At 48.7% G+C, this 18,505-nt stretch overlaps 1 protein-coding gene across 1 annotated transcript in view; it reads right to left on the reverse strand.

The window, feature by feature from the left end:
• ABTB2 (ankyrin repeat and BTB domain containing 2) overlaps positions 1-18,480 on the reverse strand; it is a 181,801-nt gene extending 163,321 nt beyond the window's left edge. The window contains exon 1 of the mRNA XM_024752600.1: positions 17,471-18,480. Within this exon, the coding sequence (XP_024608368.1) occupies positions 17,471-18,353 (883 nt within the window). The 5' untranslated portion in view covers positions 18,354-18,480. The remainder of the gene's footprint in view (positions 1-17,470) is intronic.
• Positions 18,481-18,505: the final 25 nt, after the last annotated feature.

The raw sequence follows: 18,505 nt of genomic DNA on the forward strand, positions 1-18,505 counted from the left end.
GAAAATACAGCCGTCCTTGGGCTTCCCTGGTGGTACAGCGGTTGGAGTCCGTCTGCCGATGCAGGGGACACGGGTTCGTGCCCCGGTCCGGGAAGATCCCACGTGCCGCGCAACGGCTGGGCCCGTGAGCCATGGCCGCTGAGCCTGCGCGTCCGGAGCCTGTGCTCCACAACGGGAGACGCCACAGCAGTGAGAGGCCTGCGTACGGCAAAAAAAAAAAAAAAAAAAAAAAGAAAAAGAAAATACAGCCATCCTCAACAAAGAGCAGCAAAACTGGCTGGCTGCTGGTCTCGGTCAGGGGCCTGGGCCTTGTGGGGAAATGACCAGGCTCTGAAAACCACGGCTGGAAATGCCAAAGGACAGTGTCTTAAAGAAAGGGCACAGAGGATCCTTCTGGAAAAACTCTGACATTCTACTTACAAGGTTCTTATTTGGTGTACTCGCAATAACCTAAGGATTTCACATGATTAAAACTCACCAGCTTCCAGAAATGTAAGTCATAGGCTTTGAAGTCTGATCACACTAACCTCAAATCCCAGTTCTGTCCCATGCTGTGTGTGACCTTGGACAAGTCATTTAAACTGTCTCCAGGCCTCAGTTTCCTTATCTGTAAAGTGGGAATAAATAATAGTACATACACCTCCTAGGCTGTTGTGGGGATGCCATAAGATAATCCATGCAAATCACTTAGAATCTTGTCCTATCTCATAGTCTGCACTCAATAAGTATCAGCCTGTGTTCTCATCTCCACTACCTCATAGTTTGGTTGAGAGGATTAAACAAGATAGTATCCAGCAGAGGCTGGCTACCTTTATCTTCTCCAAGGCAACACTCATCCTCACCTCCTCCTGCAGTGACCCTAGGCAGTCCCACCGCTCACAGAGGAGAACTTCACAGACCAGCCTCACATGCCACCTCTAAGGGGACCTTTGCCCAGTGCGCACCCTCAAAGGAGCCCCGAAGGCAAAACCCAAATCCAAGTGATAGAGGATGGGATTCACAAATGTGAATCACCTGAGGAGCATTTTAAAAACAGACATTCTGGCCCCCCTTTTAGAGGTGCTTACTTAATACATCCAAGGTAGATCCCGGAGTATGATTTTTTAAAGTGTTTCAGCAATGAGCCAGGACTGGAAATGACTGATTTAAGGGGTTCCTGTATTTTAGGAAGGAGGGGGAGATGTGTGGACTCGTGCTACACGTACACACATGCACGCACACACACACACCCACGCACAGGGTTCTTTAGAGGTTTGAGGGGCCCCAGTGCTAATGGAAGAGACCACAGCACAGTAACTAACAAGGCAACTATTTGCCAAGAGGAGTCCAAGTTACCCTTTAACCACGCGTGATCTGTCAGTGCCAGGGAAGCCTCACAAGGGACAAGCATTTGGTCAGCCTGGGAGGGCCCATGGCGGGGCCCACGCTACACAAATGTCAACACGATGATGTAATATCCTGGCCCTTGTCCTTCTTTTCTTGGAAGCATCTCATTGAGGGTCGTGCCTCCTTCAGTAGAACCATGAACAGAAGGAAAGCAGGGACATCACCATTGCTAAGTAGCATTTGGATCCCCCGGATTTAAACCCATCTCTTGTAACAATTGTGATGAAAATTACTCAAAATTCCCTACACATGCTTCCAAGCCATTTGGATTTCATTACAAGTGGCAGATTTAGCACATTCTAGATGTGGGCAAATGAGTGGCAATTGCATAACTACCTGGGCATTTCATACCACAAATTAATCCTATAGAAATAATCCGACTCTGTCTGATTATACTGTTTGACTGGTGGTGCTGGTTGCACAGCCCAAGCCAGCAGGAGGGAAGCAGGCTGGTGGTTACCAGGTGAGGTACTGAAATAACAACTGCACAGTCACGCTTTTCACCCCCACCATCGTCAAGAGAGAAAGAAGGAAGGAAGGAAAGGAAAAAAGAAAAATAAGACCAAGTGGAGGCCCATGATATACAAATGTAACTTAGACATTCACTTAAAGAGTTAACGTTCACTTAAAGACCACTTCTGACTAGACAGCTAACATTGTACATCCTCAAGTAGAAAATGCAAACAGCACCTAAAAGTGAAAGTGCACCAAATGCCATTGCCTGGAAGCAACTGGCATGCTCCTGGTGGTTGCCATGTGCCAGGCACTAGGCTAAGGGCTTTATTTTGCACTTAATCCTCACAACCACCATACCCGGTAAGCTCTCATATTGTCCCCATTTTACAGATGGGAAAATTGAGGCACAGAAAGGTTAAATAACTAGCTGTATGATCTGGGCAAGTGAGTAGCGGAGTCAGGGTTTGAATCCAAGCCCCAGTTGTGAGCAAACATCCTCTCAGGCCCCTCTACCCATCACATCAGCGAGGCCTCTTTGGTCCTACTCTTCGCAAGGGATACTCCTTTTAAAGCCATCCTCTGCCAGGATTCCACTGAGAGTTCTCTTAGGCTCAGTCCTCACAGCAAAGGATGCAAAAGGACCACAGGGCATGTGAAGCACTAAAAACCTTAATCTCTTGGGTAAATTTCAAGTTCCAAGGAGCCACAGATTCTGGCAGGAGCTCTCCTGGTGGCCGCTCTCCAAGTGGACGTGGCAGGCTGGCTTTAGGCAAAACACCTCTGAAAAGAGTTCCCCTCAAATGGTGGGAGGAATAGGCAGTTCCTGAATGAAAGTGAGCTCAGAAGAGCTTCTAGTTCAAACAAACATCCTCTGACTTTATGACAAGGGGTCATCCAACCAGCCCAGGAGGAAAGAAGAGCCTTGGTGGAAAATAGCAGAACTCAAGCTCAAGTCCTACTGCCCTTAGTAGGAGCAGCAGCAGAGACAGTAGCAATAGCTTTCCCCCAAGCCTGTTTCATTGTCTTGAAAATGGCAACAATATCTACCTCCGGAGGATTACTGCCTGGCTCAGATGAGAAAACCCATGAAAAACTCTGTAACACATGTAAGTTGTTACTATGTGTCAAGCATTCTGCTAAGTGTTTTTTTTTGTTTGTTTGTTTGTTTTTGCAGTACACGGGCCTCTCACTGTTGTGCCCTCTCCCGTTGCGGAGCACAGGCTCCGGACGTGCAGGCTCAGCAGCCATGGCTCACCGGCCCAGCCGCTCCGCGGCATGTGGGATCTTCCCGGACCGGGGCACAAACCCACGTCCCCCGCATTGGCAGGCGGACTCTCAACCACTGCGCCACCAGGGGAGCCCTGCTAAGTGTTTTATACATATTTTGTCATTTTGTTTAACCCTCACAAAATCCCTGTGAGGGATTTTAGATCACCATTTACTTTTAGATCACCATCTCACTGATAAGGGACAACTTAAGAGGCTGATTTGCTCCAGGCCATGCAGCTTGGAAATCATAAAACCTGACCTCGTGTCAAGGGTCCAGAGGTTAGAGCCACACAAATCAATGGCCTTAATCTCCACATCCATGAATCTTCTCGTTTCTGCACAGAGGGCTTCAGAGAGGCTAGAGAATGGTTATAATTTTGAGACCTCTGAAAACCCAGAAAGCTGGCCCCAAGTGACCAACCGATGACTCACTCTAGTGGCCAAGTGTCCCATGGAACTGTCTGCAATGATGGAGATGGTCCATATCTGCCTTGTCCAATCTGGTAGCCACCAGCCTCCCACGATGAGTGAGCACTAGAAACGTCACATGTGCAACCCAGAAACTGATGTTTTAACCTTATTGAATGTTTATTAAATTTCAATAGCCTCACAAGGCTAGTGTCTGCCGTGTTGAATAGAGCAGTTTCCCTCACTCACAGTATGTCACGTGTCTTGGGCTCCCACTCCAGGAAGGCTGTAAGAAAACGCTGCTTCCTAGGGCAGGCCTTAGTGTGAAGGAATAAAATAAATTATTCCTGGCCCAGAGCAAACACCATCGCTATGATTTTGGAACCTCTGCAGCTGGAAGAGAGAAATGACAGATTCCAAAACAAATGGCCTCGCCTCGTTTCTTTTTCCTTTTAAAAGAAAAGAAATGAAATGCGTAGAAAGTCCTTGATTAACTTACTTAGGAAAGGCTGTCACTTTTTCAGGTGACAAATTCCTTCGGCTTATGATGACACAAGGGCTGAAATATGGTGGAAAGAAAAAACCAGAAGGTAAACAAGAAGAAGCCCGGCATTCTCTAAGGTGTCATAAATCAGGAGGGAATAGACTCAAGAAGCTAACAGCTTCCAAACGCTCTTTCTCTGAAACTATTTTAAGCAACCCACACAATCTCTCAGAGGTTATTTCATTCACAGCAATAGAACAGAAGCAACGTGCTTCGCAGAGTATAGCTTTAAACTAGCAAAGAAACAAATACCTACACCACAGCCCTCAGGCCTGTTAGGATGGCCACCCCTCTGAGAAATGTTACTATTTTAAGGCACCTAAATGGCTCGGTTGTTCAGAAGCTGCGAGGGAGGCTTTTCCTCTCACCCTCTTGGACCAACCCATTCATTTCTTTGCTCAGGAAATCACTGCATGTGTTTCATCCCCACCCAGGCAACTGCCGAGGACAGAAGTAGGGGAGGACAGAGGCAGCATGGCAAGTGAGGAATGGTGCCCAACAGACCTTGGTTTGAATCCGCCGTGTCATTTACCAGCTATGCTACCTTGACCTCTCTGAGCCTCAGTCTCTTCAGTTGTCAAATGAGATTAAGAAGAATACATACCTCATTGGGTAATTATAGAGATTACTCGATATTATACACATGAAGCACATAGCATAGGGCTGGAACTTTGTAAAGGCTCAACACATGGCAGGTATGTACTGGGGATCACAGCTGGCTTCTCTGGGTAGGAAGGGAACAGGATGTGGTTGAGTGGAGAATCCAGAGTAAGGTTGCCTGGGTTTAATTATAATCTCCACCTCTCATTAGCTGTATGACCTTGAGCAAGTGACTGAACCTCTCTGAGCCTTGGTTTCCTCCTCTTTAAGATGCAATTAATATCCCTCATTTAGCAGCGGGATAAGTAACATTATTACATGGTGCCACTGCCATTCTAGATCTAACTTTGCTCTTTTCATGCAAATCTAACAGTTCAAGCTTCTCTTGGTTGTTCTTTGGTAATCCCACCAGAGGAGCAAGCATGGCTATGAAGTGAAGGAAAGTCGCCATCCTGGGTAGGGCAGACATGAATGCTCCAGAACAATGATTCTTTTACCATGAATAACAGCTAATGTCTCAGTGCTCAATGAGCACCAGATTCTCCCAAGAACTCTACCCACATGGTCTGCGCCCTACTCCAGATAATTTATATCAGAATTTCTGGAGGTGGGGACTTAAGACACACACACGCTTTTTTTTTTAATTTTTTTAAGCTCTCCAGGTGATCCTAATGTGAATCCAGGGTTCAGAGCCCCTGAAACAACTCTATGTTCGGAACCATGGTATACCCATTAAACAGAAGAGGAAAACTGAGGTTCAGAGACCTCAGTCAGGAGGGGCGACTCTCAAAATCCATCTCTTAGCCACCTGTGCTACCTGAGGAGCAGAGGCCAAACTATTTCACAGGCACTTGGAGCCTCCCAATGCCTTTCTGAGACTCCTCCAGGCCTCTGTGCCCTCTCAAAGCACCCAAGACGGTTCTCTTTCTGGCTAAATTTCTGACCCAGACTTGACTTCCAGGAATCCAAAGCTGTCCGGAAATGGAGACTCGCTTTCCCAGACCTGAAGGACACATGCACGAAGTCTCAGCAATCCACAGAACAACTGGAACTAATTAAACAGACCCCACGCTAATGACGGGAAACTGTGGATTTGATGATCTTCATTAAAGGCTGCTGGTTGTCTATGAAGAAGCTAGAAGGCAAAATTTAGGGGGGCTCTTAAGGCCATCAACCGAAGAATTATAAGACTGAAAATTAAATCTCCACTGCCTGAGGCCCTATCCAGCCCTGCTGTGTGGCACCTACCATTGGGAAAGGCAAAGGAGGGCAATGTTTCAATCCATCATGTGATTAAGGAGGGAGGCCTTTCCTCCCAGTTAAGAAGATCTGGAGGCCACCCTCCTGCTCAATCTCTCTCTAATAAAGTTTGAGACAAGCAACCAAAACCACACTCAGATCGTTGGCTCAGCCCTCCTTCTTCCATACATAGCTGCTCCCCTTTCAATCAATGGCCAATCCCTCCTTTCAGTTGCTCAGACCATAAACCTCGTTGTCACATGGATTCCTCTCTCATCCCTCACATCTAAGCTGTTGGCAAGTCCCGTTGGCTTGAACTTCAAAGTACATCCATAACCTCTTCAACTGACACCCAAGCCACCATCCTCTCCCACCTGGATTACTGCAAAGGCGTCCCGAGCAGTCGTGCTGCTTCCTTCCATGCTTGAGACTACTGTTCATTTCCAACAGGGCAGAGAGGGTGATCTTGTTAAAATGCAAATCCGATCACATCATTCCTGGGCCTAGGCCCCTCCAATGACTCCCAGCAGACTCAGAATTGAAAGCCGAGGTGCCACACAGTGGCCTACAAGGTCCTACTTGACTACCCACCCCTCCCTTCCCTCTCCAATTGCATCTCCTACTACGCGCCCTGCTCCCCCTCACTTGCCCCGCCAGCCTCCTTGGACCCAATGTGCACTTGCTCCCTCTGTCCAGAGCTGTCTTCCCCAGCCTGGCTGGCCTCACTGTGACTCCTCCAGCAGGTCTTACCCTTCCTCATGATCCACTGGGCCTACACCCTCCCCTCCTTTGTGTCTCTCATATTCATCTGTTCTATCACCATGCACAGTAAGTCCTCAACAAATATATGCTGAATAAAAAAGCAGAGGTAGTCAAAACTTTTAGCCTCTCCCTGGATCCTAATCCCAGATCCTCCCACTGTAACCACCGTCTGTCTCCTCCAAGACCAACATGGTAGAAAACCAGGATACTTTACAAGCATCCACTGGACAGGTGCGGGTCCCTGTAATGCCTTTGCAGAGGCAGCTCTACCCCAGAGGCCCTCTCACCTGCTACTGAATTGGGTCTCAGCATAGTCCTGGCCTGCCCTGCTCCTCCTGGAAAGATTACATCCAGAAAAACAGCTGCAAGCAACTGGCTTCCAAATGGTGTCCCCACATACAACGTGATTTACCCAGCTGCTGAGATGAGTTAAAGAAGCAGCACCAGGCCTCTGGTTTCCACAGAAGCCACTCTTTTTTGGCCACGTGTTCTGCTTTCTCCTGAACATTTTATAATCTTCAACTTGGGGGTTTGTAGAGTGGACGGGCTGGTGGGGAAGAGGGACAAGCTGCCCCACTCACCCAGCTCTGGCGGGGACCGCCCCAAGCCCTGCTCAAACCCTGTGACTGAAATAAATCGGGGTTCAGAACCCGTACCCCTTGGGGTGCTGAGCTCCCCGTCTCAGCCTTGGAATTCCTGGCAGCCTGTCATTTTCACTTACTCTCACTTTCCCTGCCTTTGAAGAATCGGCCCTGCCAACTGCAACAAAGAGCATTTAAAAATATCTTGCTGGATTATACTGCCCTGCCTTCTAAATTCCTCACAATGTCTGTCTGTCCCACATAGTATAAAGAAGGGTATAGCATATTTAATTTTTTTTTTTTTCTAGCTGCTCCCTGCTATAAATATCCGAGGTCAGATAGGCGGGCTGCAAACACCGGCTGCATGAAGTCACCTCGGGGCCAATCTCACCACCAAGCAGGCCTGCCAGGACCTGGACACAGCTGCTGAGTGCTGGTGGGGTGGGCTGGCCAAGAGTAGACAGAACTCATCCTTCTGAGACAAGTGGGGGAAGAAAAAACTCTAAGTAGAGTAATCATAGTGAATCCCAATATAAAAAGGATGGCATTTAGTCCCACTACCTGGACCGTCTTCCAAGAGCGCGGCCAGCTCCATCCTGGGCTGCTTCTTTCCCAAGGATAATAATTACAGGGCTCGACCTTAGGAAAGTGATTTCACAGTGTCCATGTGGGGTCTGGAAACATTATCGGAGACAGAAGGGCCATTGGAGAATCTAGTCCAACCTCTTCACACCACAGATAAAGTAACAAACAGCCAAGAAGAGGGAGTGATTCACTCCAGGTCATGGAGAGGCCAAGCTCCAGCCCAGAATCTTCTGGATCCACATCCTTCACTCTCTGAACTGGACTGTCCCAGACACTTGTGCACATATACTTGCTTGGTCCGTGAACCTCGGCTTGTGTTTATGAACAGCTCTCCTCACAGCAAATACTGCTTTTCACATCTTAAAAGGTACAGACTAAAAAAAAAAGTTTTAAAATTTCAACAAAACTTGGCCTCAATTTTAGGGATGATTTTCATGCACTGCAAGACCTGTTTCACCCTCTTTGTGTTCCCCTTTAATCTCTCCCCACTCCTAAACTTTTATCTCTGATACTTCCAAGTTCAGCTTTCCTGTGTGATTTTTCCATCATGGGCCTGACCACCCCCCTCCCAAACCCCCACCCAGCTCACTTTTAGAAAGCGAATGATGGGTCCCAAACCATTAACCATAAATAACTATATATGTACTTTTGTAAAATGTTCATGAGATTTCTCTTTTCCAAGCGACAAATTCCTTTATAACACTGGGGTCAGGAAAAGGTCTAATACCTGAGTTATCGGCTAAGCCATTGATGACCTATCACATTTTATTACTGCCAGTGGAATTCAGCTGGACCCTAGGGAGTCCATTCCAGATGGCACTGAGCTATAAGGTGGTTCCACAATGTCAAACATTTAACATGATGATTGAAATCTTTATTATCAATGCTCTGGAAACAACTTTAGCAAGAATTAGAAGGTGACTAAACCTCTTTGAGAATTGAGCTGTTATTTTCCAAAACGATAAACTGTAAACTGAAGATATCAAGCCAGACTCATAACCAAAGTTCTGAGACCCTCTTATCCTGTTTTCTGTCCCTCTCTGCCTCTGTGTTTGAGAATCCTGCCTTGGCAAGAGTCAGTCCAACAGCCTCATTTAACAGGTGTGCCAGCCTCGACCTTCATTCCATACTGGGATTGCTTTGGCCTGAAATGCTATGTGCAGAGCCCTGCAAGAAACACCGAGTCAGAAGCCAAATTGCATGGGAGAAGCAGGGGTGATGGCAGTCTTGCTCTTCAGGCCCTCTCAGCCCAGGTTTGCTCGGGTAAAGTCTTCTTTCGTTACTTGTATTGCTAGGACAGAGGCCAGGGGCATTTTTGAGGTCAATCTTTCAATCAACAAGAGGGGTAATGGGAGGTCTGGGGCTGTGGTTAAGATGCGCTGGGGAGCAGACACACTCCATTTCTGAATTATAAAAATGAGTTTTGGAAAACTCTCTTCCTGCACTCTGGCAGGCTTCTTAACATCTGGATAAAAGATGTGGGAAAGTTTTCCTCTTTACTGTGTTATCTGCCCTTCTCCTCATCATGCATCTGAACCTTTCCAGCCAAACAGGGTCACTTGCCATTTTCCAACACACACACTCTGGCTTCCATGTCTTTGCTCACACCACTCCCTCTGCCTGCAAGCCTGCATGCTCTCTGCACCACCTTCCCTTCTCTGTCCCAGCTCCACCTGCCCAAGTGCCCCTGGCCCACATGCCACACCCTCCACAAAGCAGCCCCAACTCCCTCCCTCACACCCAGCCAGGGCTCACCTCTCCCCTTTGAGCTCTCCAGTCACCAGAACTTCAAGGTCCCTATCTAAGGGGTAGACAGTATATCTACCTTACAGAGGGCCTTGGGAGGATTAAGTGAAATAGCTCATGAAAAGCACCCCTAAATGGGCAGTGAGAAAGATGAGGCTTCAGCATCGTCCCTCTCATTTGAATGCAGGGACCCCAAACTTCCTTGGAAGAATCCATGGACATGCTCTGCTTTCCCTACTAGATTCTAAACTTCTTGACAGGCAAGATAATTCCAGTCCTCCTCCATGGCCTTGGATGTAGCTGGCGCTCAGCAAGTAGTCGATTAACGAGGCCGGCATGGCATTCCTCAGGCTTACTTGGGCTGTGTTTCTGAAGCTTCTCCTCCCAATTCGGCAAGCTGCTCCAAGCCTACTGCCAAAGCTGCAAAACCATTTAGGCCTTTTTTAAAACAAGCAAGAAGATCACAAAGTATGTTTACATGACAGGCCAGCAAAACACAAAACACCTGCTGTCCTGTGGCTCAGAACTTGGCAGCGGCGATGGGCAGGGTCCCATAGCAGAATGAATTTGCAGGGCCTGGAGCGTTGAGTTTGCACCATCACTATCATCCTGGCGGGGTCAGCCTTGAGCTTGGAGGGAGGGTCAGATGTCAATGCCCAATGCTAGCCTGCTTCATCTTGAGGGCAACAGAGCCATAACTGAACAAGGTGCAAAGGTGCTTTTTCCAGATCCCGTAACTTCCTCCTACCTATTAGTCACCAAGGAAAGCCTTGTGACTAACACTCATCACTCTGGGATTTGGGTCCCGATCCTCCCCTGCACTAGAAATGCCCACTTCGGCAAAAGTGAACGTGACTGGCCGCAAACCAACACAAGTTTGCAAAACTGTAGCAGTGATTAGAATTAATATTTTATGTGCCAGGCTCAGTGCAAAGTCCCTTACAGAGACTTTTAGTAAATCCCACAAACATCCTACAAGTTGGGTACTCTTTTCAGTTCTATTACAGAGCAGTGTTTCTCAACCAGGGGTGATTTTGCCCCTCAAGGGACATCTGTCAATGTCTGGAGACATTTTTGATGGTCACCACTGGCAGCTGGAGGTGGGGGAGGGAGGGTGTTACTGGCATTTAGCGGGTGGAGGCTGGGATGCTTCTAAGCATCCTACAGGGCATAGGACAGCCCTGCAACAAAAGTTATCCAGTCCAAAGTGCCCCAGTGACAGGCTGAGAAATCCTGTTACAGAGGAAGAAACTAAGGCACAGCACTGACCTTGCCCAGGATCACACAACTCAAAAGGGAGGGCGCCAGGAATGACACCCGGGCAGCCCTACCCTGTGCTATGTTCTCAGCGCTCAACCCAGAGGCAGCTCTGACATCCTGGGAGCAATGAGTATGCCTGCAGGCACAACCACCCGTGTATAAGAGCCGGCCCCTCACCTTATAGTTGGAGACTCGAAGCAACTTGCTCCAGGCCTTCGTAAGAAGCAAGGCAACTTGGGGCCCAACTCAGACTTCAAAGCCAGGGCATCTCAGTGCTCGCTATGCAGATTCCTTCTCTCCCTGTGCTCCTGGCACTGAGATTTCAGCCGAAACCGTAGTGGACTCTGAGGAAATCAAAGGCCCCTTCATAAAGGCTTTTCCGCCAACTCCAGAGCAAGTGAGTTGAGTGCCCTGAGGCCAGTGGCCTAAACACGGGCTCCCTTTGGGTTCTCTCCTCCTGCGTGTCCTACTTCTCCAGGCCAGCTCTCCCCGCCGTTAGAAGACAATCACGGTGCAGGTGGCAGCTTTGCCATTCAACTGAGCTTATTGATCACCCAGCAGCTGACACTTGTAAGGCCCTCCCTGGGCGGCAGAGTTCCCCGCCCCTCAGGAGCAGCAATAAAGGCTCCTTAAAATCGATGGCACCTGCAGGACACACTCTGGGACCGTCAGCAAGCAGCATTTAAACAGCCTATCACAGCATCCTTCAGAGGAAGACCCACCCTGGGCCTTGATGCCTGGTCTTCAGCTTGGTTGTGAAGATTCTCTGGCCTAATGGATGTAAAGAGCCCGGATGCAGCAGACATTAACAAGCAAGATGTATAGCAGGTGCTGCTGTGAGTCTGACCCTCGCCTCCACTGGCAGGGGAAAAATACTGCCCTGGTCCTCATTACCTTTGTTTCCCTGATTCTTCACACAAAAAGCACAGGCCTAGGGCTTGAGCAATATGGGGCTTGGTCCCGGCCCGGCCATTACCAAGCTGTGAATCCTGGGCTCCCAGAGACCCTGCTGTGAAAGAACATCCCATCGATGGATTTTTATGGGCACCGGGCGAGATCCTAGATAAAAAGGTTTAAGGACCTGTGCAAAGGTTACGCCTATTATTACAGCTGTAGAAGTGTGGAAACAGAGGCCAAAGCATTCACCCACTACACTACTTGGGGAAGGACAGGTAGTGATGGGGAAATGGGATAAGGACCAACCTGAGGATTCGCAGCCCAGGGTCTTTGGCTTATTTTATTACTTTATCTTTATTGGAGTATAATTGCTTTACAATCTGGCTTATTTTAGAACCTTAGGTGTTGTCCGTGCGACCCAGGAATGTCTCGGTAGTTGATTGCCTTAGTGCCTTCCTCAGATTGGAGGTAGATGGGGTGCAACACAGATGCACCCTCTTCAGAGCAATAGTCATCAACAAATTGCCCTCTAGGGCAGCTCTGCAGGCAAGGCGGGATTGGTATTGCTATTCTTAGGGGAACTGAGTGCCTCTGTCTTTCAACTCAATCTTCCTGTGGATCTATCTGTTGCCCATCAGACGTCTGCTGTGAAACGCCCACTATGGGCAGTGCACACTGAAGGAAGCCCCCCCAACCTGAAATCCCTCCCATTTACCTTTACTTATCACAGGTGATCTTGGGAACCCTGCTCAAAATTAGGGGATCAAAAGTTTGAATGATGTCCCTGTGGTTTGGGTACACTCCAAAATGCTGCCTCTATTCATCAAGAACTTGAAATTCTCTGCCATGGTAGAAACAGGGGAAAGTTCTTCTGAGGGGGTTGAAGGATTTCGAATGAAGTTTCTGGAATTGAACATTTTGTATTGTGGGATCAATCATTTGCCTGACTGCCATTCACGGAGCCCCTACTGTGTGCCAGACCCCATGCGAGGCACAGGGGAGACAGTGATGCCTGTGAGTCCACAGTGTGATGGGAGAGACACAAACAGGAAACAGTTCAAGAATCTGCCCTGAGTGCTGTGGAAATTCACAGAGAGGTGGCCCTTCAGCCCACACGGAGGCAGGTAAAACCTCCTGGAGGAAATAGAACATCCCCGCCTAGTTCTAACTACTTAAGGCTGGCTTGCATTTCTCAGGCATTCAAGGAAAAAAAAAAAGTTTGCATTTCCAAAGCTTGTTTTGTTTCAGTTTTACCAGCTCTCTGGGCTTCAATAAAACAGTCAAAGAGGAGGGAAGCTGCCACCTCAGCCCAGACTACCCAGGTGTGGAAACTGATTAAACAGCAACTAGCGGCTCAATTAACCCTGGCTCCTGGAGTTGATTATCTCAATGGAAATCCATCCTATAATCTCCCTGTTAAATGAATCCTACAACTAGAAGAGTTTTCAGCCCTGCTGTAGATGCAGCCCTTTCATTTCTCGGCTGCAAATGAGATTGTTGGGACTCTACCTCAGCTGATAAATAACTGAATAATTCAGAAAGGTCCTCTGTCACTTTTTTTTTTTCTTTGCTGAGTGATCCTTAGACATCAGCAATATTGATATATTACCTACTACTTATGAAATTTCAGAGAGGCCCCCCTTGGCTGTCACTTAAATTAGCCCCAGTCACACTATCCTATTACTGTTTTCTGTTGTTGTTAGCAACACTTACTGCTAAAAGTAAATCCCTATTTGTTCATTTTCTCCTTGTCTCCTCCATTTGTTTGTAAACTTCATGAGAGGAGGAACCTCTCTGTCCCCCAACTTAATCCACAGCACTTTTAACTGTGGTGCAGGCAGGGTCAGTGCTCAATAAATATTTGTTGAATGAACTGCAACTATTTATTAAGCATTTACTATGTGCTACAATCTTTAATTCTATGCTTTCACCTAATCCTCATCAACCTTAAGAATTAGGTGCTGTTATTAACCCCCATTTTACAGATAACAAAATTGAGGCTTAGAATGGTTAAGAAATATGCCCCACAGGACTTCCCTGGTGGCACAGTGGTTTGGAGTCCACCTGCTAATACAGGGGACATGGGTTTGAGCCCTGGTCCGGGAAGATCCCACATGCTGCGGAGCAACTAAGCCCGTGTGCCAGAACTACTGAGCCTGTGCTCTAGGGCCCGCGAGCCACAACTACCGAGTCCACATGCCTAGAGCCGGTGCTCAGCCACAAGAGAAGCCACCGCAATGAGAAGCATGCACACCCCAACGAAGAGTAGCCCCCACTCGCCGCAACTGGAGAGGGCCCGCACACAGCAACGAAGACCCAATGCAAACAAAATAAATAAATTAAAAAAAAAAAAAAGAAATATGCCCCAGGTCACTCATATAAACAGCAGAGGTGCGCTTCAAATCCTCACTGTGATTCCAAAGTTTTTGCTCCTTACCGTTATGATAGAGCTACCTTCATGTACATCCTGGTTACTGCTTTGGAGCAGGAATATTCTCACCAAAATCCTATCATTTAACCTAGAGTCTCCAAATGGAAGGGGATTTTCTCTAATGCCATGGACATTCATGAAAGCTTAGTAAGAAAAATGGCCAAGAAGAAATCCCGAGGTGATGCTCAGCATCAAACTGATGTACAACGATGAGAGAGAGAGAGAGAGAGAGAGAGAGAGAGAGGAGAGAGAGAGAGAGAGAGAGAGAGAAAGTAGATGAGAGAAGTTTCTATTTTCTACCAGATCCATGTTTATAAATATTGCCCTATTAAAGTGGTTTCTCTACCTCCCACAAGGAAGATATCATCACTTAATGACATTGCCCTGGAAACAGGGACACAGATACCAAATGAGCAAGCAGTATATAACTCCTGCTGCTCTACGAAGCTGAGATCATGTTTTATAAACACCATAGAAATTTTATCATCCATCTTGGGCTGAGCGAAACCATATTTGCCCAGCACTCTGAGTAATGGATGGGATTAGATGGATTAGGGGTCTTAAATTCCTGGTTGGAAGACATTAAAAGTTTAAGAGCCCTATATAGCTGACTCAAATGCATGTGCCCATGCTGTATAACTAGCAGGCATAACAATAAATATATACTATAAAGGGAAGACCAGCAGGACAAGACTTCGAACCAGCACACTCCCTCCCATGCGTAGCCATTTCCTACTTAGACTTCAGCTGTATAGATGGTAACCTTGCTGGCCTTGGCTTATTTTAGTACAACGAAGGTTTAGGATCTCTCCATTTCTTTCCTAAGCAGTTTATGCTTCCTTCTGAAGTCAGCTTTGAGGAATAAGTAATTCATTGTGCCTCTACTAAACATTCATTTCACTTTGTCTAAAGAGAATAAATCAGCCTGGTTATTGTTTACTGGGGCCACCCTCAGGTTTTCATGTATAAAAAATGAGCATCCATGTAACTCAGGGGAAGCGAATGGTCACCTGTCTTGCAGGAGAGCTCCCTGGAGACCAAGGAATGTATGGAGGGACACGTTTGCTCGGAACATCCCGGAGATGTGCTGCCTGTCACATAGAGTCCTGCTGTCTTGCATGGCTTAAGAAGAATTGTTTGGGGTGGAGGATGGGAGGGAAGAGGTAAAATTATAGGGTCAAAACCCCATCCTGTGAAGAAAATCCCAAGGAGTGATGACCTTAGATAAGAAATCTAGGGCCCTTTGGGATAGCCCTTTAGTGGAAGACACCTGTGTTCTAGCAATTTCTCATGACTCTACATTTTCAGAGGACCCTGGAGAGGCAGCTGCTCTTAATTGCCTCAGTTTACAGTTAGAAAAACTGAGAAATTCCTCCACCTGAGGGGCACCAGTTCTGCATGAAGGGCATGTTTTGGTTTTGCTTTGTTTCTCTGTCACCCATTATCCTCCTTCATTCTAGTCTGGTTCACAGGGTCATAGGCCTTTGTTTTTTCCCTCAGGAGTCTTCACTTCTCTGAGTTCAGTCTGGGCCTCCCCTCAGCCAAAAGCTCAGAACGCTTCCCCCCTGGGCTATGACAGCCACATGGAAATCCCCCAGCCCTCCACTTCCTCTCCTGGGGCTGTGTTCCTCCTGATGATGCCACAAACCTGGAGGGTAAACACAATTATCAGCTGTGACAATATCAGCTGAGATCCTGGACTGACCTCAACTCTGACCTAAGAGGAGGAAAATTAAAAGGCGTATGCTCTTCCTTCCATTCCAGCCCTCTCCTTTTGTCAGTGCTAGAATTAAAAACAAAACCCTTGAAAGTCAAAGTCAGCCACACTGGTAGATACAGACTGTCTTCAAAATGAGGCCTTAGGATGTCAGGTACTCTCCTTGAAAACTGGACCAGTGAAAACAAAGCTGCTTCTTCTCCTCTAGTGGCTAAAAGCTTGAACTCTGGAGCCTACCTGGGTTCAAATTCCACCTTGTCACTTAATATCTGTGTAATCTTCGGTTAATTATTTAACTGACGGGTACCTCGGTTTCCCCATCTGTATAATGGGGATAATACTATAGGTACCTACAGATTACTCAAGTTAACATATAAAGTGCTAAGAACAGTGACTGACACATTGTTAAGTGCTAATTTAAAATTTTAGCTATTATGATTACGTTAAACCACATTTAAATATGACTCCCTTTATGGCATTCCTACACCCACATGGCCTCTTCCACTGACAACTTACTTGCCACTGAATGTTGCCCCCAAAATGGCCTTCCAATCAGATTGCAAGGATGTCTAGCCAAAGTACCATTCCAAATAACTGATGGTTTGCTGACTCCTGAAGTTGGAGTCTGGTAGGCAGTTTACTGCTGAATGTATGTCACACCGTTAACCTTTCAAGGGAAAAGGTCAGGCGCTTCCCTACCACCTTCTGCACTGAAGCTATGTCATCCTTCAGAGAAATGCAACTACCTAATGGTTTCTTTCCCGGACTTGACACCATGCCATTGCCCATCCCCCCACTCCTCTTCCCAATAGTGTGGTTTACTGACTGGGTCTTGGTTTCTTCTGGGAAAGTCCATAAGGTTGTGCATTTAATATAATACAACACAGGAGTTTTAATCAACTGCTCACTTGGTTGGTGACAGCTTTGAAAGTCAGGCCCTGGGAGCTAGGATGTGGTTCCCTTTCTGGGAATGGGATTCAGGAGTCACCAGGTTCCATCGCTCTGCGCACACAGAGTTAAGAACCCACCAGTACCACTCCACCTTCCAGGAGAGGGCCTGAAAGGCATGCTTCAATCCAGCAAAGCCCAAGGTGGCAGCACCAAGGTCCTGGGCTTCCTGCTTCCTTCCTCCCATCCCGCTTACCCAAGGCTCAGATCTTAAGAGTTTGGGCCCTCTGGCTACTGCTACTGGACTGGAGAGAACCGGGACAGAACCACAGTCGATCTGCCCAGCTCTGGGGAAAGATGCCAACTATAGATCCATCAAGCAAGGCAGAGAGCGACGGGGCAGTAAGCTTCGCACCAAGAGAGGTTCAGGGATGGCTTGGTCAAGAGATTCAATCAGTGAACAGCCCCCAGTAGCGACAACACGACGCAGAACAGAAAGTAGATCAACCACGACTTTACCCTCCAAAAGTCAGTCGCTGAAAGAACAATCTCGGGAAAGACCCTTTAATGAACTCCACCCGTAGACCGAAAGCTTTCTCTCAGGTCTTGAATTTCCTTCGTCCTAGGAAATTCACCCCCTGGGTAACCCATGTCCGACTTCTCCCCCACCCCGTCCATGGGTCGGGGGCCCGCGTGCTTACCATTGGCGTTCTTGCCGCAGATGAGATGCTCATAGGGCTGCAGGACGCCCCAGAGCTCGGCGTCATTGTTGATGACCATCTCCAGGGCCTCAGCGGACACCTCCCCGCCTCCCGCCCCTCCGCCGTCGGGGCTCTGGCTGGCCAGCACCCTGGCCCGGATCTCCTCCACCAGATTCTCCATGCAGGCGGTGAGCGAGATGGCCGCGTACTCGTGGATGCGCACGGAGATGCGGGTGTCCACCATCCAGCGGAAAAAGCGGCCAACCGAAAAGGTGAGGCCGCAGCGCGCCGACTTGCCCCGGCGCAGCCCGTCGCCCGCGCTCATGCTGTACAGGGAGAGCGCCTTGACGGCGGCCAGCGAGCAGCTCTCGGCCAGCGCCCAGCTGTGCACCAGGCGCACGGCGCTCTGCACCTCGAATCGGGTGCACTTGGCGTGCAGCACGCTCAGGCGCTGCGCCTCGCGGGCCACACGGATGAGCGCTCGGCGGAGCAGCCCCGCCAGGCGCCTAACCGCCTCGGCGGAGAACAGGGGCTGCCGCCGGCCGCCAGCACCTTTGCGAAGCACCCGGGCCACGTCTCCCTCGGTCCAGGGGAACTCCTCCAGCTCGGGGAGGCGCGGGCAGCGCGAGAAGAGGTCGGCCACTTCGGGGTCCTCGGGCAGCACCGTGTTCACCGTGTCCCAGCTGTTGTGGCGGCTGTTTATGGAGCCGGAGTAGCACCACCAGGCCGCCCCGCGGTGTTGCTGCGCCGAAGAGTTGATCGCCTGCGAGTTGGACTTGGAGGACGAGAGGCTGAGCGAGCGGCACGAGTCCCCGGCCCCATACCCGGAGTCCAAGGTCAAGTCCTCCAGAGTCTTCAAGGTGGAGCTGTACGTCCCGGCCATGGGGAGCCTGCCCGGGGAGGCCTCGCCGAGCGAGGGGTGCTCACAACTCCATGCGTCCTTCCCCCAGTGGGCAGAAACAAGCTCTAGGCTCTCCGGGGCGCCCTCTTTCCTCTCGGCGCCGCGGGCCTCGGCGGCCGCATTGCCCGCCCGCC

The sequence above is a fragment of the Neophocaena asiaeorientalis genome, unplaced genomic scaffold (assembly GCF_003031525.2).
Source record: "Neophocaena asiaeorientalis asiaeorientalis breed wild unplaced genomic scaffold, Neophocaena_asiaeorientalis_V1.1 scaffold196, whole genome shotgun sequence".
Taxonomy (NCBI): Eukaryota; Metazoa; Chordata; class Mammalia; order Artiodactyla; family Phocoenidae; genus Neophocaena; species Neophocaena asiaeorientalis.